This window comes from Ascidia mentula, chromosome 8 (assembly GCF_947561715.1).
Source record: "Ascidia mentula chromosome 8, kaAscMent1.1, whole genome shotgun sequence".
Taxonomy (NCBI): Eukaryota; Metazoa; Chordata; class Ascidiacea; order Phlebobranchia; family Ascidiidae; genus Ascidia; species Ascidia mentula.
In genome coordinates, this window is record NC_138573.1 from 2508670 (window position 1) to 2530721 (window position 22052).

At 37.5% G+C, this 22052-nt stretch overlaps 8 protein-coding genes across 10 annotated transcripts; 5 read left to right on the plus strand and 3 right to left on the minus strand.

Annotated features, from left to right (window-relative positions):
* Positions 1-1559: 1559 nt before the first annotated feature.
* On the minus strand, positions 1560-4182 carry LOC145911553 (peroxiredoxin-like 2C). The gene is made up of 5 exons (XM_082998941.1): positions 3913-4182; positions 3725-3793; positions 3451-3610; positions 3057-3191; positions 1560-2434 (listed from the first exon to the last, which is right to left on the minus strand). The coding sequence occupies exons 1-5, from the start codon at positions 4066-4068 to the stop codon at positions 2307-2309; spliced, it is 648 nt and encodes a 215-aa protein (XP_082855067.1). The 5' UTR covers positions 4069-4182; the 3' UTR covers positions 1560-2306.
* Positions 4183-4740: 558 nt separating this feature from the next.
* Positions 4741-7388, plus strand: LOC145911689 (putative E3 ubiquitin-protein ligase MARCHF10). 2 transcript variants are annotated; one of them, XM_082999102.1, is made up of 6 exons: positions 4741-4941; positions 5162-5276; positions 5348-5491; positions 6104-6195; positions 6270-6468; positions 7027-7388. In XM_082999102.1, the coding sequence occupies exons 1-6, from the start codon at positions 4840-4842 to the stop codon at positions 7125-7127; spliced, it is 753 nt and encodes a 250-aa protein (XP_082855228.1). In that variant the 5' UTR covers positions 4741-4839; the 3' UTR covers positions 7128-7388. The 2 variants fall into 2 exon arrangements, with proteins under 2 accessions (XP_082855228.1, XP_082855229.1); XM_082999103.1 differs by having other exon boundaries at positions 4741-4926.
* Positions 7389-8043: 655 nt separating this feature from the next.
* LOC145911125 (checkpoint protein HUS1-like) lies at positions 8044-10161 on the plus strand. The gene is made up of 7 exons (XM_082998372.1): positions 8044-8150; positions 8214-8341; positions 8796-8972; positions 9164-9301; positions 9383-9498; positions 9716-9879; positions 9942-10161. The coding sequence occupies exons 1-7, from the start codon at positions 8099-8101 to the stop codon at positions 10025-10027; spliced, it is 861 nt and encodes a 286-aa protein (XP_082854498.1). The 5' UTR covers positions 8044-8098; the 3' UTR covers positions 10028-10161.
* On the minus strand, positions 10161-11374 carry LOC145911123 (uncharacterized). Its single transcript, XM_082998371.1, has 2 exons — positions 11336-11374; positions 10161-11180 (listed from the first exon to the last, which is right to left on the minus strand). Exon 2 carries the CDS (start codon positions 11167-11169, stop codon positions 10258-10260), a length of 912 nt encoding a protein of 303 aa, XP_082854497.1. The 5' UTR covers positions 11170-11180; positions 11336-11374; the 3' UTR covers positions 10161-10257.
* A 1956-nt stretch (positions 11375-13330) lies between these two features.
* Positions 13331-14595, plus strand: LOC145910760 (chemokine-like protein TAFA-5). Its single transcript, XM_082997963.1, has 3 exons — positions 13331-13364; positions 13897-14049; positions 14339-14595. The coding sequence occupies exons 1-3, from the start codon at positions 13331-13333 to the stop codon at positions 14593-14595; spliced, it is 444 nt and encodes a 147-aa protein (XP_082854089.1).
* Positions 14596-15291: 696 nt separating this feature from the next.
* LOC145910761 (uromodulin-like) lies at positions 15292-18176 on the plus strand. Its single transcript, XM_082997965.1, has 9 exons — positions 15292-15337; positions 15669-15716; positions 15790-15986; positions 16176-16316; positions 16404-16520; positions 16754-16887; positions 17117-17282; positions 17737-17836; positions 18013-18176. The coding sequence occupies exons 1-9, from the start codon at positions 15292-15294 to the stop codon at positions 18174-18176; spliced, it is 1113 nt and encodes a 370-aa protein (XP_082854091.1).
* LOC145911548 (coiled-coil domain-containing protein 12-like) lies at positions 17960-19236 on the minus strand. 2 transcript variants are annotated; one of them, XM_082998936.1, is made up of 3 exons: positions 18946-19236; positions 18352-18632; positions 17960-18156 (listed from the first exon to the last, which is right to left on the minus strand). In XM_082998936.1, exons 1-2 carry the CDS (start codon positions 19177-19179, stop codon positions 18384-18386), a joined length of 483 nt encoding a protein of 160 aa, XP_082855062.1. In that variant the 5' UTR covers positions 19180-19236; the 3' UTR covers positions 17960-18156; positions 18352-18383. The 2 variants fall into 2 exon arrangements, with proteins under 2 accessions (XP_082855062.1, XP_082855060.1); XM_082998934.1 differs by having other exon boundaries at positions 17960-18161.
* Positions 19237-19667: 431 nt separating this feature from the next.
* On the plus strand, positions 19668-21737 carry LOC145911564 (eukaryotic translation initiation factor 3 subunit K-like). The gene is made up of 6 exons (XM_082998953.1): positions 19668-19828; positions 19890-19988; positions 20501-20696; positions 20978-21044; positions 21275-21478; positions 21579-21737. The coding sequence occupies exons 1-6, from the start codon at positions 19776-19778 to the stop codon at positions 21614-21616; spliced, it is 657 nt and encodes a 218-aa protein (XP_082855079.1). The 5' UTR covers positions 19668-19775; the 3' UTR covers positions 21617-21737.
* The last annotated feature ends 315 nt before the right edge of the window (positions 21738-22052 follow it).

Below are 22052 nucleotides of genomic sequence, written 5' to 3' on the forward strand. Positions count from 1 at the left end.
TCCGGCCACTGTTGTGCTCCTCCCAGCGCGGTGTCAGGTTGCTGGCTGTCAATCAAATCTCATCGCACTGCTGTGATTTGCGAGGACCAAGAAAAAATTATGTAGCTGTCTGGATTAAAGGTATTCCGAAGAATTGTCTGTCAATCTGTTAAGTGATCGGGATAAGTCAGAATATATCTTCAAGACACTTACATTAAAATATATGCATAGCTAATGCTAACGTATTACCTTAGCACGGCGATAGCTATAGCGAAAATGTCATATCTCCTAAACTGTGCAGCGGCAATTTTATTGTTAAAACACTGGTTTACTTGATTACAAGTTGAAATATGCAATTAACAGAAATTTTTTAAAAAGCTTCAAAGTTTTTTTGCGATCTCTGGAGAAAGCGTCAATTTAGTGGTTGCCCATAAAGCACACTGTCGCCACCTTGCGGTGTTGATAATTTTAGTTTTAATCACCAAAGCAACACTTTTTTGTCACCATCCTTGCCGAATCGAAACCGATCACAAAACCAATTTTCTTACCACACCATCGGGATTACTATTTCAGATCAAAACTTCTATTTAAATACTTTTGAAACAAGTTAACAAACTCATAACATGTTCAGTCGATATTCTGCAGAAGGAAAGTATAGGATAGCTATAGGATACAACAAACAGAACCATAAGCGAACCTACATGGAATTCTGAATATTCAGTACTTTTAGTAACGCACCACTATACGCTGTGCGACTAATTGCAGCTAGATAAATACAACACCATGGCATCTGCTTTAGTTTAAAGCGATATAACTTCACTAAACATAAAGACAAGTATGACTGCTACAGAAAACTATCGCACCAAAGCAGACAGTGCGAGTGTCAGCAGCACACTAAAACTACCCTAGCTATTAGCGGACTATTATGTCACATAGTCGCAATCGCTATCCGTATAGTGCAGATGTATCGAACGCGCGAACCCTTGTGATATTTCTGACGAGAACAGGTTTGGGAATTGCTACACGTTAAAACTGGGGGTCGCGTTACCTGCGAGACAATTAACCGGCACTAAAGTTACCTTGCGACGCATGTTTTGGTTTTCAACGACCTACATAGTACACGGAAGGAACCATTATGGTTGCGCTATCCAAGACCATAGTGGCTTTCTTGTTCCATATCAGGGGACATGTTTGGTGACATCGGGAACGTGAACTCCATGCGGAAAAGGTCAACGTAAATAATATGTGAGCTAAACTGTCGCGAAAGTATATTTGGGGGACGAGCTTGATACAACAACGTGATACTGGCTGGTCGAAAACGCAGGCTTTAGGCATGCCCACATTGAAAATCAAATAGTAAAAATGAATACTAACAGCGCTTAACCCGCAAATTAAAGAAAAACTTTTACATCAAGAACACTTAAGTTGCCGAATGCAGACAAACCCGACATTGTTTGTAACTGCACCGCTACACAAAGTTACTCCATCCGGAATAACACCAAAAAAAACGTCTACGGCTTAGCGTAAGGCATTTGTATATTTTAATCTCTACGCCAACAAAAGAAAAAAAACTTCGTCACTTGGAAACATTCACAGGAGTACGATCTACGCTTGCAGGTAAAAAGCACAAACGACAAAACACTTCTAATCAACACAAACTCCTAACAAGCCATATACTGCATTATTGCCTACATGGAAAACAACAACACACATAGGAGCACCTAAACCAATGGTCATAAGATTCCCTGGGCTAAGTACTTGTTGCTAAACGGATCTAGGGAAGACATTCAATGATAAACAACGAAGTCAAAAAAGTACCACAAAAGGCCAATCGTTTAGTCTTGTACAGTAGAACCAGTGTAATGAAAATCGACGTAGCCAGAACATATCGAAGTAATTGAAACCGAAGTTAGTTAAAAACAAATTGAAGTTTTGGCAGCAGACGAACACGCGTAACTACAGTGACGAAATTGTGCAAATGTTAAACATGTGGATAGGGTAAAGGCAACTGCATATGTGACAAAATACAGCGGTGCAAAAAATCGCAGACGGTAACAATCACACATTTGAAGGTTTTTCTTATCAAACGTTACTTAAAGTACGCGAGCAAATGAGGGTTTCATTTTAACTATGGTTTACAGTGTCTTGCGGCATATTTATGCCGGCTGTGGGAGATGTTCTTATAAAAGCTTTTTTCAATTTGTTTTTTTACAGTATAAATTCAGGCACTAAAACTGTGCGTATCGGTAAAATACATTCTACATCCGGGCTCTTTGGTTTGACGTGAGGGCATGGAAAGCAACGTGGTGTGGAAAAAAAACACAAACTCAAACGTGGTGAATTTTGTACTTGGTCTTGAAATCGATTCGTTCCATTCCGGCGATACGGAGAAGATCGTTGATAGGCGTGTGATCGTGAGAATGCGATTCACGGTGAAAATAGAGGATCTGATCGTCTGCAAACGGAAAAACAGCAAAAGCTTCAAAAAGCGCTGCAACTGACTTGAGCTGCGGTTCTTGCCATAAAGTTACAAAGGATATAGCTGAAAAATGAACCACTAACACGCATTCAAACGCAACTACAATACGGATCAAAGCCTTTTCATGCACTACACATTATTGGACTCAAATATTCACGTTTACTTCAACCGAAAAAGAACCGCACGTTATGCAAACAGTCCCCAAACGTGTTCATGACTTGTGGTTTCTAAGGCCCTTTCGGGTACAAACTGGTTTGACCTTGTAAGTAGGGAACGAACACGACTAAGCAATCTCAGTTTGCTTAGGGAGTAGCGTGCTTTTCTTAAGTAAACTTCGCCGCTTTGGGCGGTTAGTTGGCGTGGAGGTAACGCCCCTACTTAATGGAGCCGAACCTGTTTGTCTATGAATGGTGTATGGGCAGCGCACTGGATTATAGGGGCAGTAAATTCCCATAAAGAGAACAAACCACTGTGGATGTTTAATAACATTAAAATCAGCAGTTTTAGTGACCATCTTGAAATTTTAATGGTTTAAAGTTGTTTTGAACACCCAGTAATAAAAAACAGTGGTCAATGAGCATGTACTTTTACAACTTACCTTCACCAATAACGATTTGTCCACCATGCTGAAAAGGATCTCCCTGTTCAACGGTGCTTTTCACTGCCCGCCACATGTTAATAAAGAACCCGGTAAATCGGTTGCTTTTAATGTGTGGACTATTGTCTCCAGCGCCTGAACAATATATTTATTATGGTTGCTTATGTTATGAAAACATGTTAGTTTGAAGACAATTAATGGCACTTTCAAACCAATATAGGACAAACAATACTCTCTGATCACTTTGTACAGGGTTAGTGTTTTGTCATCTTTTTAAACATCTGATGAATTTGGTATTTTTTAAATTTTGGTTGTCATGTTTTTCCATTGAAAATCACATCATGAAAAAAGTTCTAGAAATCAGTTTGAATCATTTTGTTGCATTTTGACTTACCAGTCAAATGGGATTGATATGAATCATGTAAGCCCAGTGTTTTGTAAATGATCCGTTTTGAATCACAAAACATTTCGTGGGGACAATTTGTTTCTTCGCAGAATGGTTGAATAAAACGGGATGGAGCACAACCGATAAGAAGAATTTTCACATTGTTTTCCTGTTTAATAAAAAGTTTAATTGTTTGCAAACATCACTTACCAACCAGAAATAATTAGAAGTTTGTACTGATGCAATCTGTTTGTTTTTCAGGATAAGTTTGAACAATGCTCACCATTAAATCTCTTGGAAATATCTTCGAGAAATCCTCCACATATTCTTTTGTAATATAGTCCAAAAAATTCTAAACAGAATAAGTTTTTAACATAAAAAAGACACAAAAAATCAAAATAACAGAACAATTGTGAGAAACCATGGCAGAACTAAATTTCAAGATATCATCTACAACTTGCAGTAACTTACTCGAAGCAAGACGACAATACAAGTGTGACCTTTTCTGGCTTCTGCAAGTGTTGTGGGTTGTCCATTTTTGTTCATTAAAACGCATTTGTCTGCTTCAGTAAGATCAAAGAGCGTTTCCGGAAGCCTTTCCATCTCCTCAGATGCAGGTGCTTGCATTTTTGTGAGTCACAGGCAAGGAAATATACAAACTGTGACTACATTTTGAACTAACTTAGGATAGGTGGAGTTTACAACAAAATTTCGATTTTACCACATTGACACAGACATCATACTTTTGTTATCTGCTGCTTTCCGTTTTTAGCGAAAATATTAAAAAAATGTTGTTTTTCTTAATTGAAACTTGCTACATGATCATTTAGAATTACATGCAAAACAACATATGCATATGTACTGAAGGTTCTTCATGTGCTAAGATTTTGCGGTAGGGTTACAACAAGTCTCGTACGAGTTCGTAGAAGACCAGTGTCATGCTTGTCCAGCATAACTTAATTTAAGGCAAGACTTATAGTATTGAAAAATAGAATTAAATGCAAATTAAAGCCTATACAAATGCAAACCGGAAAAGGTGAAAGACGTTTCATGCCACTGGCGGAAAAACAATTGCATGCAGGTTATGTTTATTCTTAAAATACTAAACAGAATCTAATCCGTTGGTTAACATTTTACGCGAAAAATTGTATGGATGTCGAAGCAACTATGATCTGCAAAAAAACATATAGTTATTAGCAATATCACTTTCGGTAAAAAATATTCAGACGGATTTGTAACATTTCTATTTTCTCGTTCACGGTCTAATGCACAGTTGCTACGACTAAAGGTAAAAATGAAGCCACTTAAGTGCTTAATTTACCTTTTGACTTTATTAGACGTAGGGTGTTTTCGACAAGTCCAGCTCGATTAAGCACAACTAAACACTTCTACTTTGATATGGCGTCAAGGAAGTATTCTTCAACACCAGCGAAATCTGTTTCTAATTTAAATCCTTCAAAAGTTAAAGCCAAGCCAAAAGAGAAGGTAAATGCACTTCAGGTCTTGTTTAAATTTGTGAGAGATCTAAAGCCTTCATTTTGTTAACCAATATCAGTAACTATGGAATTTTGCATCCATTATCAATAAAGTTTGATTCTGTGGCAAACATTTTAGTTGAGTTTTATTAGTATTTGTATCAAACATATTTTATGTGGGATTCATACATCTTAATTTAATGTATACCATCTAGCATATCACATTCTTCACATGTTTTGTTAAGGTTAATGATGAGATGAAATCATTAATGAATCACCGCCACCAAGCCGTTTATCACAAATCTGCATTTTCAGTCTCCGATCTAAGTAACACAAGTGATCATGTTGCCACAGGAAATGGTAAATAAAAAAGAAAATGTATATCCTGGGTTATGCACTATTTTTACATGTCTTTTGCTTTTTTAATTTAGATGAGTCTACAATGTGTAGGATCTGCCAGTCAACTGACGATTCCCTTGAAAATCAACAAGTTACTCCTTGCAATTGCTCTGGCTCATTACAGTACGTTCACATGCAATGTTTGCAGAGGTGGAGACAGACCAAAAAGCTTTCAGGTTTGTTACAAGTTAACAGACCATTGTTTTTCGTTTTCAATCCATAAGAACTGAGACAAGTTACTACTGTATAATAGTGGCTGGCATGTAGTTTCAGTTAGTTAGAAGTTTACTTCCAGATTCCAGTTAGTTAGAATAAGAAACAAATTTTGTTTTGCCAACATTTTCTTTTCAAACATTTTTAAACAAGAATGTTACAAAATACTCTTTATAATTCTAGGACTTATTACGCTTATACCTAGTTAGTTTCCTGTGTATACTTTGAATGGATATTTTTGTCTGTTGAACACAGTGCGTAAAAGTTCATATTTCAAAAATGTAGTTTTCTGGCAATGTGTGATTGGTTTAGCGGAAGAGTTGTTCCTAAAGTTTCATAATTTTCAAGTTTCCCATTTTGATTTTGAATATACTGATAAACTCTGTGATGACTCCAAACACTCCTGTTAGGTCACAAAAGACACCCTAATTAAACAACAATGGTCATTGTACAAAGGCTTTAGCGTCTATGGCAATTAGTCTTTAGGAAAAACCAAGAGGGTTTCTATTGCATCACAATAAACCTAAATCTGTGAGCCTGCTATAATGTATTTTGGTGATTGTTTTTTGTTCTAGGAGCAGATGTAAGCATGTGTGAACTATGCAAACAACCCTACAATGTGCAGTTATTGGGTTGCACGGATGTAACGCCCGATAGAATCATGAAGGTATTCAGTTTTCTATTAAACCAGATAAAAATTTTAAAATCATCGATGTAGTGTAAGATGTTGTCATTTTTCAGATGCAGGAAGATTTGAAACAGCTTGTAAAGTCAGGAATTTATCTTATGCTGTTAATGCGAAGTTGGAAAAGTGACCTACAAAGAGCGCAACTGGCCGTACAACCCTCTCCAAGTGAAACGTTTCCCCAGCGTATATCGTTAAACATTCCATCGACGGTAGCGGGCTCCAATAACTTATCACATGGAAATGAAGTTATAGGTATGGCTTGTATCAATTCAGTTATACCCAATGTCCCATTGTGGAAAAGTGATGGCGCTGAGAATTTATCTGACAAAATAAGCTTGTATGAAGTAGGGGTGCACCGAAAGTTCGGTTTGCCGAATTTATTCGGCCGAAACCAAGGTTTTTGTGATTATTCGGTTCCGGCCGAATATTTTTGCAAAATTCGGCCGGAACCGTAACTTTTTTACTGCATGCAACACTGATACACAAAGTTTAGAATCATTGTCATTGTTTCAACTGTACTAATTTGTTTTATTTGGTAATTGTCATCGAAATTAACTTCAAGAAGTTGGTACAGCATTCTTAATATGCCAATAAAAGGCTGTATGATAGGATCAGTTCAATTTCAGCATGTTTTGTTTAAATTTATTGCGATTTTAAAGAGATGGACACCAAAATTAGTTTCGGTTTATTCGGCAACTTTTGCCGAATATTCGGTTTCGGCCGAATAAAAAAAATGCTGTTTCGGTGCATCACATAAAGCCATCTATATGTGAAAGAATGTCTAGTTAAAAGAAGTCGATTTTTTCTCAGAAAGCAGCAGCGACGATGATAACGAGGATTACGTTTCAAGGCAAGCACTGAAGGAGAAAACGGCAAGATTAAGAAGAAGACAAAAGAGAAATCAAAAATAGAACACATGTCCACACCTAACAGTGTTCATCTGCCAAATAGTAGTAGTAATTTGCTTGCCACTTATTGTGAATATGACTGGGGTATAAGCGTATATAAATCAGTATATTGAATGCTGACATCGGTCGATGTTTTTCATCGTACATTTATTTGCAAAACCTTCGTTTGCCCTAAACGGTGTCAGAAGCGTACCCAAGATTGGTTTACCTGCCATCACTTGAACGCATCACGCGCGGTTGCCAAGCAATTTTACCTGCAATGTTTGTGGCTTGCTGTAAGAGTCAACAAATAAAAACAATCAGTTACATTTGTTGCATATGGTTACGTTACGTAACACAAAGAAACATTAAGTAAAAAAGTATGAGGTTTGTTCTCAAATATAACAAAGAAGTATTGAATGCGTTGTTAAAATATTAAATCATTACTATAAGCAACGACAAATCCATAACAGTCAGCGAATATACTCCTACAGGACGCCCATGAAAATGGTGACAAAAATCAAGTTCAGTTGTGGAATAGCCCGGTCCCACGATAGGGGCGTGCACTGTGCAGCCAGTACGGTGTACCAGGTACATACTAGTCCCATAGCCCATGGGCTTCGCGCCCTACAATTTAGTGTCCTCAAAAAAGGCCCCACCATTTTATAGCTCAAGGTGACGTCAGTTGATATGCATTGACATCGTTGTGGAAATTTAAAAGTGAACAACAAACACGCCTATCGTGGGACCGGGCTATCCCCCAGCTGAACTTGACTTTTGTCCGTGATGTCATCACCATTTTCATGATCGCCCTTCTCGATAACTTTAATGGATATCGTCAGTTGTTTGTCCACTTTGTATATTAAATAAAAATCTTAATAAAAAAATACAAAACAAGAAATCAACTATCACAACAGGTACTTTCCCACGTAAACTTCCCGCGGTTTGACTTGATTTTTGTAAATTTTTGGCTGTTGACCCAAAATTGCGATATTATGCGATTCAGAGCAAAAGTTGTAAACATTGACTGTATTCATCATTTTACAAGTAAGTTACTAATAAATCTTCCCATGATAGTGTAATATATGTAACTTTCTGTGCGTTTCTCAGATGTTGTCCACACCATTAGCAAACTTTTGAAAAAATGCACTTTGCGATTGACGCTGGACAAAATGTACTTTATTTTGCCCGACCAGGTTTCGAATGGTGGAGTTAGCATGTGGTGTGAACTTAAGCAGGTAAATTATTCTTAGCACAACATACATGCATTTCAGATTAGAAAAACTGTCTTGAAAAATTACCGATAATCTATGCAATAAAATAGCAAATGCATTAACATGCAATAAATGTTGCCATCATCCGGGTAATTAGCAATCGTCAAAAAAATCCTTACCTCAAATAACAAACTTTCCAATCTGGGTGGCATACACACGTACTTCATTCTGCAAACTAAGTATATACATTTTAAAATTCTGCAAACTAAGTGTATACATTTTAAATTTAACAAGACGGACTAGCATGGTTATCGAGAAGATCCTAGGAAATTGAAAATGAATTAAAGTTTAACTTTATTAAAAAGTCCAAACTCGATGTTACATATGCTAATAAACATTGGCAGGATTTGGCTTTAACTCTCATTTTAATCATGGCATCATTGCATGTTGTTTTATTTAACTCATGGTCTTTAATCAGGCCAACTTCTTCGATGAATACCAAATGGACGGAGCTTCCAAAGAATACAATGAGATTTATCTGGAAATAGTTGCTGAAAACATGTGCAGAGCATTAAAATCCGCCCAAAGTGCCAAATCTATGAAGATAAAATTAACAAAGAAGCAAACCCCATGTCTAACAGTGGAAGTTGAACTTGTACGAATATTACATGGTTTTTGTTTATTCTTTACTTGCAGATATATTGTTTAAAGTGGTTAAGTATGGTATACAGCTAGTGATTGTGGAGAATAATTTTAAGTGTTATCCAGCAAACAACTGACACCGGTGCATATCTTGTTCGTTCAAGTTTGGCTTGAATGAACAACGTAACATGTGTTTTTTGACAGCCATCAATTGCAAGCAATTCCAGACTTGTGACTCATGATATACCAGTATCTGTTATTCCACGAAGACTTTGGGGTGAATACGAAGAACAACAAATGCCAGACTTTCATGTTAGCATATGTATGCCTCCTATGAAAACAGTAAGTTGCCGACATTTTGAATCATAAATGTTTTTAACAGAGCTTATACAGGGGTTGATTTTTAAAATGTTTTACATTAAGTTAAAAAACATAGCTGAAAGGCTGAAGAATTTAAGCACCTATCTCACAATTTCTGCAAATCAAGAAGGAGACTTAACTATGAAAGTCGAAACTGAACTGGTTTCTGCGACGACAAGGCATGTTCTACTTTGGTTTCTTATTTGCTTTTGACAGTCACAGCAACTTCATATATTTCTGTTGTTTTTTGATAAACAGTCCTACTTAACAATTCCCAAAAAAAACTTTATCTTGAATATTCAGTATGTGGTTTTTGAGTGACATGAAAAATGTTTGGACCACATACAATGGTGTTAAGATATCACAAAATATTTTACACCAAATGTCTGCATGTAGATTTCAACATTTAGAAGTTCCACCCATCTCAAGCAATGATGAAGAATCACAAACTGAAGCGAGGGATTGGCCTGCTAATGATTTTGCATCTGCAAGAGTTGACATAAGGAAGTTTTTGCAGTTTCTGGCAGGTCAACAAATCAATCCTTACAAAGTTATTTGTAGTAAGTTTGGCACAAATTAATATCAAAGTTTGACAAATTAATGTGTTTTTTGTTGCTTGCAGATATTGTTCATGGAACTGCACTACACTTTTTTCTTGTACACGATGATATATCCCTACAATATTTTATACCGACTGTCGCTGTATGAAAGAGGATGTCTTATTTTTCTTTTGTTTCTAAAACTGCCAATAAACTATTTTTACTTCTCACTTGTGTTCCCGAAAAGGCAAATAAAAAGTTCCGCAACAGAATAAACCAAACTGTACGTAACTGAAAAGGTGTTTACTGATTACAAGCGGTGCAAAACAACTAATATTGCACACTTTGTACAATCTATAACATGATACAATAAATAGGGTCCCATGCAAAATTAAGAATTTACTCGTCCAGTTTGACCTGCAATTTTGTGTTGCGGAAGCAAAGATAGGACAAAAATTTATCAGTTTTTGGCACCATGTTAAACACAGAAGGTGGAAACGACCTTCTGTTTGATCTTCTTAAAGTGGCTTTACCATCAGATTCTGAAACCTCAGCTGAGTTCTGTTGATTTGATTGGCTCGACGAAGCCCGCACTGGTCGTGAAGGATCATTTAATGCTGAATCATCACTCGATGCATTACGAAGTCTTCGTCTTGCTTTTAATACCCCGTCCTTATCATTTACCAGAAGTTTTTGCCTATGCATTTTTACTGGGCTGCTGCTTCTTGTTCTGGGTGGAGATGTGTTGGACGCAAACTTCCTCTGGGCCCTAACTCGGTACAAGGCACCCTCCTGGTCTTTATCTGGAGACAATGAATTCTGCTCAGTGGAAAACAACTTCTTGGGAGAAAGTTTTTGCACCTTCACTGTTGTTTTGTTTGTGTCTGAATTCAAATCATGCAAGTTGACGTGGCAAAGGTCTTGGGTGTCCATGATAATTTGATCATACTTGGATCTGGTGGCAGGAGAGGTGTTGGGGTCAAATATTCCATGTTCTTCCAGAAGTTTCGACTGAAGTCTGGTCAGTCGAAGTTCAAAGTTTTCCTCCGGCCTGAAAACTTTCGTTTCCTCTTCCTTCGTCTTTGTGACAACTTTTCGTTTTTCCTTAGTGATTGGACTTTTCACATCACTATTATCATCATCAGAAGATTCTTCAGAGGCAAAAACTTCGGTTTTCTTTTGCTTTTTTGACGGGGTGTCGTGCAGAGACCGCAGCATTGCCTTCTGTATTTGTGTTTCTTCTACCCAGTGCAAATGATCCTCTCCATAATTAACGATCTTGCGAGCACGCTTTGGGCGATGTGACGCCATTTTGCAAGGTTCTGCCAAAAAACATACCATTTAAAAAACAGAAGCCAACGTTCTGTTGAATAGTTGCTTGGCGTCAAGTCGTAAATAATGACCAACGCTATATGTATGTATTGTTGTCAATTAAGACTGTTCAATATTGAAGTGCATCAAAATAATACCACCCTACAAAAAGATTTTATAATTTCAACAACTGTTCTTGTTTTTGCTGCAAACAGGCTGCGCACGCGACGAAAGAAAAACAATCTTGTTTATCACGTGCTGCTCATCCACTTTAATCTTAAAGACGTCGTTAGATGGCGGTTGCGACAACCACTCGTGTAAATTTTAAATTACTTTACTCTTCCCGAGTAACAATAAACCACCAACCTCGTTTATACGCCTTTTATCGTCTAATATGCTACCTGTAAATATGCGATAACTATGTCAACATGTAAATTCTTGGTGACTATTATCCTGTATTTTTATTGCCATAAGTTAGATTTAAACGTTTGTTAGATTTAACATAATACCTCCTCAATGATGCAATTTTTTTCGGAAGAAAGGTGTAATAGGATAACGCTTTGCCGAAAGGGTCACGTGTTTCATATTAATTGTATGGAATATTCCAATAACTTGGTTCTAAAAGCCGATCAATTATCGTCACTTCACTTTTATCGGCATTTCATTCATGACCATTTCTCCAGGACCCAGTCTTTTTTGTATTCCCTGATGATGTTTAGTCATACTGGAAAACCAAATTTCGAAGGAATACATTAATATTTGAATGTTTTTTTTTATAAAAGTATTGCTATATTTCTACTATTGAGAACAGTAGCCTAAATGTAATTGAAAATTTCCGTATATTCTGCGGAATACTGCTTTTTGATGCTAAACATCTGCCTGTTTTCACAGGAGGAGAGAAAAAAATCGATGCTCAACTTTGAAAGCACAAAAGCATGTTGTCTGTGTTTCATTGTTTTACTTATATCCGCCACGCGGAAACAGCTTTTGTCGCGGGTTGTCACCGATGGGCCAAGGGGGAACCGTGTCTTTCGTCGTGGCCCCATAGGTGTGAGTAAGCAGACACATTTTAATAATTAATGACCAATCAGACAGAAAGAAAAATCCACATACTGGGACGGAATAAAAGAAATATTGCAATTTTGTTATGTCTGCATGCGCATTAATTTAAAGTATCGCATTTGTGGTGATCTACAAATATTCAATATGGACGTTTTAGCGCTTAAAAGTTGCATTGAGTTGACAGACTTAAATATCTTATACAGTTTATTCGGGTAATAGGAAAATGCCTAATCGAGGACTAGATTCTGCGAAAATTAGGCAAACAGTCTTAAGCAACTTGTAATCAACGGATACGCGTTTATTCCAACCAGATAAACAATCAACGCAGCAGGCAACCTTTTCTGATTGTCAATAACAGCAAAAAAGGGCACATCGAAGTAAAAGGAATAAACTTTTGCCAGCTCCTTGCGGAAATCAAAATATCAATCAATGCTCGGCGGACCGCTTGCGCTATTAAATGCTGCCGGCAAAAATGATAAGCGTTTATTGTCGACGGTAAGTGTTCCGTTGGGAAATCTCGAAAGTCAAACAATGGCCGTTTGGCCACATGCATTAACCCTGCAACCCTTACGGGTAGCATTAATACCCGATGCCTCGCGCCACGATTTTAATGTCGCCCGAGGTCTTAATTGACAGTAAGCGCAGAGCTGGGAGCTGGTGCAACATCAATCGAAGGCGTAATGGCTGCGAAACCATCCTAAGGAGCGGGCGCGTAGTTTGTATAGTTGCTGTTAAACTTGAGGTAATACACGAGTGTACTAAAACAGCATCAGCTTATCGCGAGCAAACCGTTATTAAAAACCTGTGAGCTGAGGTCTATGAACTCTAAACCGACTTCAATTTCGGCTGCTGTGGAAGCTTTACAGTGAAATTATATTTTTTAACCGAAAATGTGTGAACTGTTTTTCGATGCAGTGTGTCGTTTCGTTATGAATTGAATTTGCTTCGTGTATTTTAGGCTAAATTTCAAAAGGTTTGTTGTTTTGTGCATCTGTGTTTGCAGGACAAAGTCAAGTGAAGTATTATAGCTTAAACTAAAAGCATGTTTCTGATTAGAGTTTTTCTTAATTTGGCATTGATATCATGTTCCATCGAAAGTATGACAAAAGCTGCCTCGCTTGTCAAGAAAAACAGTAAGTATTTATGGAAAATATTGACACTCAAAGAAATGTTTTGAATTCTTCGTATTCGAATAATCGCACTTGATTACTTTTTTAGCATTTACAACTAAAAATTTATTAACTTTCAATTAAAAAACGTTTACCCAAGATGTTTTGTGACAAAAACACTTCAAAAATACCAAACCGCCTAAAAGCGCAATGTTAGATTCCTCGACGTTTTATGAAACGCCTTTTCAAGTTCGGCCACCGATTCTCCACCAGTCAAATGTATTTCTTGGCAATACGTTATCAGGGCATTGAAAACAGCTTTAAAATCGATACACCCTCTTCGAATTCCCAAAAACCCGTCTGAATGCGAGGCAGTCTGTTCCACGAACGACGCCGAGCTTTGAATAAAAATAAGGAAAATAATTTCTCAAAAACCATCAAGCTCGTCTAATGACGACTCTTCGATCTCGGCCCCAGCTTCCGTTCCTACCTACGCGTGGTGTTTCGCTATATACGACCTGAATCAATCGTTTAACTTAGGCGTATTTGGCTTCAGGTAACGCCTCGCTCGCCGAGGGATGCGAAGTGCTTAGCGTGCTTGTGAAGGAAAATCGATTGGAAGAGGAAAACTATCTTCGGACTGTGCGTTGCGCTTGTGGCCCTGGCAAGGTTGCCGGGACCCATCGGGAGGCGCCTGCGTGCGTTCCAGGTAATAATGAATGATTGAAAATTCGCTTATATATAGGAGGCCTTTAGGAAAGTTGAATATAATTTCCCATTGAATATCTGAAAACGTGCGAAATCCATTACTTCGCCAGAAAAAAGCATTGCTCAGACATGCTATTCGTTGTCATAACCGAAGCATTGTTGACGCAAATTTATTCTCTTATTTTGATTCTGCAGAACATACATATATGTTTGCGCACATTATCTTTTATGTCAATGAGTGTTTCCAAACCGAATTCCAAAATACCAGACTCGTATACTGTATATTGCAGATGTTATCATAAAAACTCGCCGGTGGTGCGAAATGTTGCCGTGTCTCGAAAACGAAACATGTCACCTTCTGGCGACCTCCAGTGGATGGATTTGCTCACTCAGAGACAAGCTTAAACGAACCGTTGTGAAAGAAGACCAGCCCGACACACCAGAAGTTTCAACAGAAATTACGGATTTCACAAACGGTGACGTCACGTCTCCATTTACATCGTTATACGATGACGTCACGATGCCGTTCACCGAAGAGCACACTTGATACAATTTTGCAGTCAAGTAAATTCAGACTGTGGTCTGCGGGCGGGTCAAGATTTTCGTAAGAACGTGGAAAAGCTCGAGTTACATCCAAATATTGAACAGAGAAAAACGGTTTGTGTTCCATTGTTTTTTCCATGAGTTGTTCGTGCTCAAAACCTTTCTGGCAAACATGTGGGTTATGATTTGTTGCTGATAGAAACAATGCATACTTTCGCATAGCAAAGCAGGATCGCTTTTTTGCGAGCCTTCATTTTGTTGTTCACAAACATAAAATAAACACAAAATAAACCGACGCAAGTCGACGAGTTGGCGTAAACTAAACATTCAGATTCGAAACCTGACAATCAGCGTGTGAAACGGTGACAGAAAATCGACGAATCGTCATTCTTGTTTTTATACGTGATGTTCATTTTACGTTAAGCGCTGCAGGAAGACCGATAGAAGTTTATGTCTTCGCTACTGTGGGAGGTTGTTTTTCTTTCGAGTTTATTACCACGATCTCATCATTTTCCCAGCCATAAAATTTGAGCGTGGGCGAATTGAAGAGTTGAAAGTCAAAAATATTGTGTTTGCGGAGGTCTGTGGATTTGATGTTGTTCGACAGCCGAATATGTGTTTTTTTGCGCAACTTGGGCCGTTATTAGGACCAAAACAGTTCGCGCAAAAATAGTTATGCATAGTCGGGTGTGTGGATACAATGATGCAGAATTGGTTTCTCGTTTTTCTACTCGTTATCCCCATCGGTAAGTAATACGTTTAGTAACAAGATTAAATGCCTACATTCCAGTGTTATTTTTTTCAATATAACACTGGAATGTAGACTCTATGAATACGTATCAGATTTGCCAAGACTCTTATGGGCAGCAAAGTCTTGGTATCTGATTTGTTAGACAAGTTATATAGAGTATATCATTTGTCGTAATAACTTCGCAGGTTTTTTCTTGTATTACTTGTCTTAATTTTCAATGTTAATTCTCAAAACGTTTGTTGTGGATAAATTTAGTTTAAATAGAAAACCAAAATTAGACCCAATACTGATGCTTATCTAAGGTTATTGGTTGTTTTCATGAGCAGATCTCAGTCTGTGTACATCCGGTGGCTTTGACAGCGACGAAAATCTAGGTAAACGTTTTTTACATAAAACTTTGGTCTTAAAAGTTTTGAAAGTCTGAGAAGTCTGATTTTCTTTGTTCAGACCCAATCACGATTCAATGCGAAGCGAACAAGATGGTTTTAACGGTTCCCAGTGAGCACGTGTTGCACCACGGAGGTTTCCTGTCTACGATTCACTTGCTCAACAACAGTTGCAAGGCGAAACCCAGCGAAGACGGATCGGCATTTATTTTCGTCGTCTCCGGTGATTTATCGAAAGAGTGCGGCACTAGAATGCAGGTACGATATTTATAATACTGTTTTTCTTAATTTTGTAAAGTATACACAAATACGATAAAGCTTCAGCAAACCCCACAGGACGTTAATTCATAAAATAGATTAAAGGCAAAAGCAAACGAATAAGCTATAAGTTGGAATAAATTCGGTGAATTATCCAATAGATAAACGCTATCTTTCGTCTTTTGGCAGAAAAACAGCACCCACGTGGTCTACATGAACGAAGTACACTCGTACCTTCGACCCCAGCAAAATATCATTACAGGCTCGACCTTTTTTATACCGTTCCAATGCGCCATGCCAACAACCAACTATCTCTCAATGAGCTACAAGGTATATGACAGGACTATAGGAAAATGAATCTTTTAGTTCCCAAAGCTTCAAGTCAGCAACTAGTTTTTCTATTTCTGTGTGTTATAGGCGGTTGTGGAGTCCAGGAAAATATCGTCACCTGCTGGGCGCGGCAAATTGCCGTTGACCATGAAGTTGTACAAAACCGATAAGTTCCAAATCCAAGAAACGGATACTACGTTTTCAGTGAGTGGATTTGCCGAATTTGAATGTTTATCTTCAGACATCGTGCGGCTAATTCCTTTAGCAAACATACATGGTTGAAAGTAAAAAAAATTCTGTGTTTACGTATACTTGGTAAGATGTTTTCAAACAAGTGAACAAATTTACCAAGTTCAAGTTTATCATAACCACTATGGACACGCGAGCCGTTGCATTCTTGTCGAAACTTGTCGCACTGAAACACATGACTTTTTCAGACGTCGCACGTGTTTTATGTTGAAGTCGAATTAGAAACGGACGAAGACGATTTGTCGGTTGTCTTGGAGCGATGCTGGGCGACACCCAGTGGTGATATTAACGATGATCAGCAGTATGGTCTCATTGAAGACAGGTGCCACGTTATGAGTTCCTTTAAATGACATTTTCGGGGCTTGGAGACGTAACTTTGAGATTTGTAAACGTATAATATGAACATCAATAACCTTTAATGCGATTGCATTGAGAACCAAATAATTCGGAGACAATGATTTAGTCACAGTTCCAATTAGTTTGTTGTTCATGTTGAATAATTTATCATTTTTTTTTGTAGTTCATTAAATTTATGCTTGGTTCCCATTCAGTTGTCCGCTGAAAGCAGCTGCGGGAGGAACGTTCAAGGTTTTGTCCAATGGAATGAGCAAGAAGGCAAGAATCCAAGTTCAAGCGTTTAGCTTCATCAAGCAGACGACCACCTTCATACATTGCCAAACGAAAATTTGTCAGTCTACCAGTGAAAACTGCGTTCCTGTAAGTTTAACGTTGCACTCTGGCAATGCGTATTACTCTAGTGTATAGTATGGACTATACTACAATAGGATTTTCAAATATCAGGATTTTACCTGACATGTCCGGGATTTTAGTGTTCAAATCTGCCTTTGGGAAATATGGCGGTAAGTGTAAATTTAAAGGGATTCTAAACAATGCACATGTTATGAAAATGTATATATAAATGTATTTGCTAATGGTGGCATTGGAGTTCACGTATAATATCGCCGATAAAAGAGACCCTCAAAAACTTAGGTCTATGGTGTAATCTTAACCTATGACCACCCGCCACGTTGTTGTCGTTAGTCCCTTGCTAAAAAAACACACTAACATTTACCTGACAATGCGCTATGTCCCACTGGTTAAGAAACACTAATGTAAACCAGGCAACGAATTGCTATTCATTACAAAGAATATGTGATTTCTGAACTTGCAGAACTGTTCAGGGAAGGCAATGGACCGTAAGAAACGCTGGAGCGAATCATACCCAGAACAGAGAATCGGGCCTTTGCAACGATCGACCCCAAATTCAACAGGTTCATTTTAAAATTCGTATTGTCGCTGACCCGATATATGCCTGTGTTGCGAAACCCAGGGCCATTGTTAGCCATTGACACATAACGTAAAGTATAGCAGACGAGTGTCTAAAAAATGTTGATGTATTTGTAAACACGATGCAGATTATAACAATCTCATATTTTCTACTGTTAAGGGCTAATAGCTGGCCTAGGTGCGGCAGTGGGTCTTCAAGCAGTGGTCATGATGCTATTGGTGGCAAAGTTGTTTCGTGCTTCAATCGGCGATGTGTTGTTCAGACGGGACAGCAGCAAAAACAAATCTATACCGGAGGTGGAATCTACCCTGGCACACATATGAAAAAAATTGTAAAAATCTGCATCCAGACTTTATTGTGATTAAAAACATGTTGTAAAGGAGTCAATGTTTTATGTAGTAAGAGGTCGAAAAAAGAGGTTAAACATAATCAACTACTGACAATAAGGCATAGAACTATAATTTTCAATGACTCCATTTTGCATAAAGCATAAATTACCGCAGCAATCTTTGACACCAAGTTTAAGAGCCTCATTCAGATTCATAACCTCCCTGAGGGGCATCGGGCACTTCAGAAAAATGTGAAGGATCTGCTTTAGTTGATTCCTTTAGTCTCTCCCTTATTAAATCAGCTATGGCCCTTTGTGTTCTCCTCTCAAGTTTGTCCAGTTTTGACTTAATATCTCGCTTTAAGTCCCAATCAGGTTTGCGTGGGGCTAAATTTAACAGATCGACATCATCTGACACAGTTGGAACGGCTGCTTGACTCTCCAGTTGATCCTAAAATAAACCAGATTTGTTTAAAATCACTCATTAACAAATACATGTTTCAAATTACAAGTGCACTGAAGATAGAAAACATCTAACTAGTAATACAAATAGAGGGTGGTCTAAAAAACTTGTGTGCGATCCATTTAAAGCTAAACATTTTGTTACAGCTTAACTATGATCAAACCATTGTAAATTACCCCTTTTTAATAACAAAAAAAAATTATAATGCCTTTTTTTTCATCAAAACCATGATCTATATTCAAAGCTTTTAAAGTAAGTAATGTAGCCTACAGCAGTTAGTTCACACATATTTCAACCCAACCTTAATATGTTCTTCCACTTTGCCTGGGTCAGCTTTTTCCATTGGAGCATCTTTGAGTTGTTCGGATACAGGCTGGTAGTTTCTCAACTTTAATTCCGGCAGCGGAAGAGTTTCCTTCTCTGTCTTTTTCGCATCGGCATCCCCCTTTTCCTGGCGTTGTTTTCGAATAGCTTTTAACTTTTCACGCCTCTTCTTTGCTTCATCTTCGAGACTACCTACCTTTTCGTTGCCCATTCTGTACTGAAAAAACGTAAATCCACACGATGTATTGCAAATGTATCTGCAGTCAGCTTATGTTGTTCTGTGATTTTTCGCTGTTGACACTTTTAAAGTGACGTTAACATCACGTTTATATTTTTTAAACAGGTGATAATCATAATGAATACGGTAAGATATTACCAGAAAACAAATTCCTTTTTATTTTTTAAAAATTGGCTGCACGTTATGTTAAAATTTAATGTTTGTATTTGAACCAACTAGTAAAGGCACGGTTAAAGTGTTTGTAAAACGACTACACTGAACCGAGACGAAATATTTGTCTCAAACAAACAAATATTTGAAAGAGGTTTTAATTTTTGGTCGTATATTTACTTAAATAAAAAACTTTTAACAATTTTAAAAGTTACAGAGTACACTCAAACGACAATTAAAATCAGGTCAAAGAAAAAAATTATGTTTTTCATAGAAATGTTACATATCCATGTGTGTCGTGGGAAAATTAGGAAAATACTACCTGACTTGGCTTGGGATTTTTGCGGCCTGTTAGTTGCGTTGTAATTAAAAAAAAATTCAAAGAAATATAAACGCAGCAGAATCTATTCCATACAGCAATGGCAGAGGTAGATTCACAATCAATTGAAGGAATTCTGAAAGGAATTGACAGGTTCGTTCAGTTGGTACTTTTTCGTTACCTCACAAGACTTAACCTGTGAATTTTTTGGCAGGTATAATCCAGAAAACCTAGCACTGTTAGAGCCGTATGTCAGGCGACAGATTGCTGAAAACTTTTACGATCGTTCTGCCAATCTATCTGTGCTTAAATTGTGAGTTTCAATTTGTTGATACATTTGTTATTTGTATGTTTTTAGCAAAACTACTTGTCGAAAAAATGACTCTATATAAAAAACCTTATTTACCAGTATACTGCTATTTTTGTTGCCAGGCATACTAATTAATCGGAATTGCTCTTCTGGCACTTAGTTTCTAAAGTGTTTATTTGAAACCAACGTTTCGTCTGCCATCCGGCGAGACTCCTTCAGGGTTATGTCAACAGTTGGTTTCAAATAAACACTTTAGAAACTAAGTGCCAGAAAAGCAATTCCGATTACTTATTTACCAGATTTCAGCAGACAACATTGTATTTTCGTCTAGCACAAATATGACTTGTGTGCTGTTGTATGCCAGACTTTTGCGAAAATTCGCCGATAATCCGCGCAATATTAATTAGCTAATGCATTAACATACAAAAAACGTTGCGAATGTCCTCGCAATTAACGATCGCCGAAACGAAATCTTCCACACAAAAAACAAACTTTCCAATCTGGGTTCTATGTAGGTACCAATTCAACCCCGCTTTCTACCAACAAGATGTTGTGACCAGCGTTCTCCTGAAGGCACTAACAGCCCTTCCAGAACCCGATTTTTCCCTGTGTGAATGCCTAATAGATCAGAACCACCATGAAGATCCACAAGTGGGAAGGTTGATATTTCTTCACCACTTGTTGGAAACATGTGACTTTAGAATGTTTTGGGTAAGGCAGGGAAAAAATCCAGTAATTAATTTCTGGTCGTAACTTCATGGCTGCAACTTTGAAATGTATTATTGTAAATAAGTTGGTTCATTCAACATAGTGTAAACACTCTTTTTGCATTGTATAATGTATAAATTACCCATTGGCCTGTCAAATTATTGCAGATTTTTCTGGTCTATTAGTTAGAAAAGTTTGCCTGTGTATGTTTAATGATAACATTGTTCACTCATTGAATTTTCTGAGCTGTTTTTGATCTCAAATGAAAAGTTCCTTGCTTTCAGAGGGAGCTCCAAGCCACTCCTGATCTTATTTCTGGTGTTGTGGGTTTTGAAGAAGCAATCAAAAAGTGTAGGTTTGCTCTGTTAATGTGCTTTGTATACAGTATATTCTCTTGATTTGGCAATCTTTTATGAAGACTAACTTGTATTCCACAATACCTTCCGCTTCATCAGGTGTAAATAAACACAATGCGTTACAAGAGTGCCAAATCAAGAGAATTCAGTTCGTAGACATATAAAGACTGATACGACACATTCAATAATTTGAGTATATTTTATGAAAGTTCTTTCATTTTTCAGTTATCTGCTATGCTGTTTCAATATCTTACCAACACATTAATGTAAATGACTTGAAAGCATTGTTGGGAGAACCTGATGACACTGAACTTGACGCGTGGATAAAATCCAGCAACTGGTCGTGGAAGGAAGACGGGGCAGTTTTTATCTCCAACAAGGAGGAAATTGTTAAAACGAGGAACATTGTGGACAAAGTTAACTTTGAAAGTAAGTGTAGTTTTATTTTTATCTGGCACTAACATTTGAATTGGTGATACAAATTTGTTTTCCCTTTTTTAAAAAAAAAATTTTTTAATATCTATTACAGAAGTCCAAAGCGTGATGAAATCTGGTCTTACTGCGTGATGATGCCGGCACTCACTTTTTTGTATGTTTTTTGAAAAGCTAGGTTTGGATGATCGGTGGTTTTTGCGTGGTATTCTGTTGATGTTGCAGATTTGCATGACCAAGAAATAAATACATAAGTATTGATGTTCAGAAGATATGTGGCTGTTAGAATTGAGAGTTTATACATTGAAGTGTTTCAGTGGTTTACTATTTGTCTGGCAGGCTGTGTAAGTTACTGTACAACTGGTGACCATAAGTCACAGCAGAAATTCTCAGGAATTTGCTCACCCTAATGATTTTCTTGACCGCTTAGTTGCAGTGGGAATTGAAAAAGAAACAATTTGGTCAAAGATATTGAAAGGTTTGGTATTGAACAAACTTGGCCGCCTGCTGAACAGCAAAAATTTAGACAGGAAAAAAAAAGCAAAACCTGTTACGAAAATGAACTTTTCCA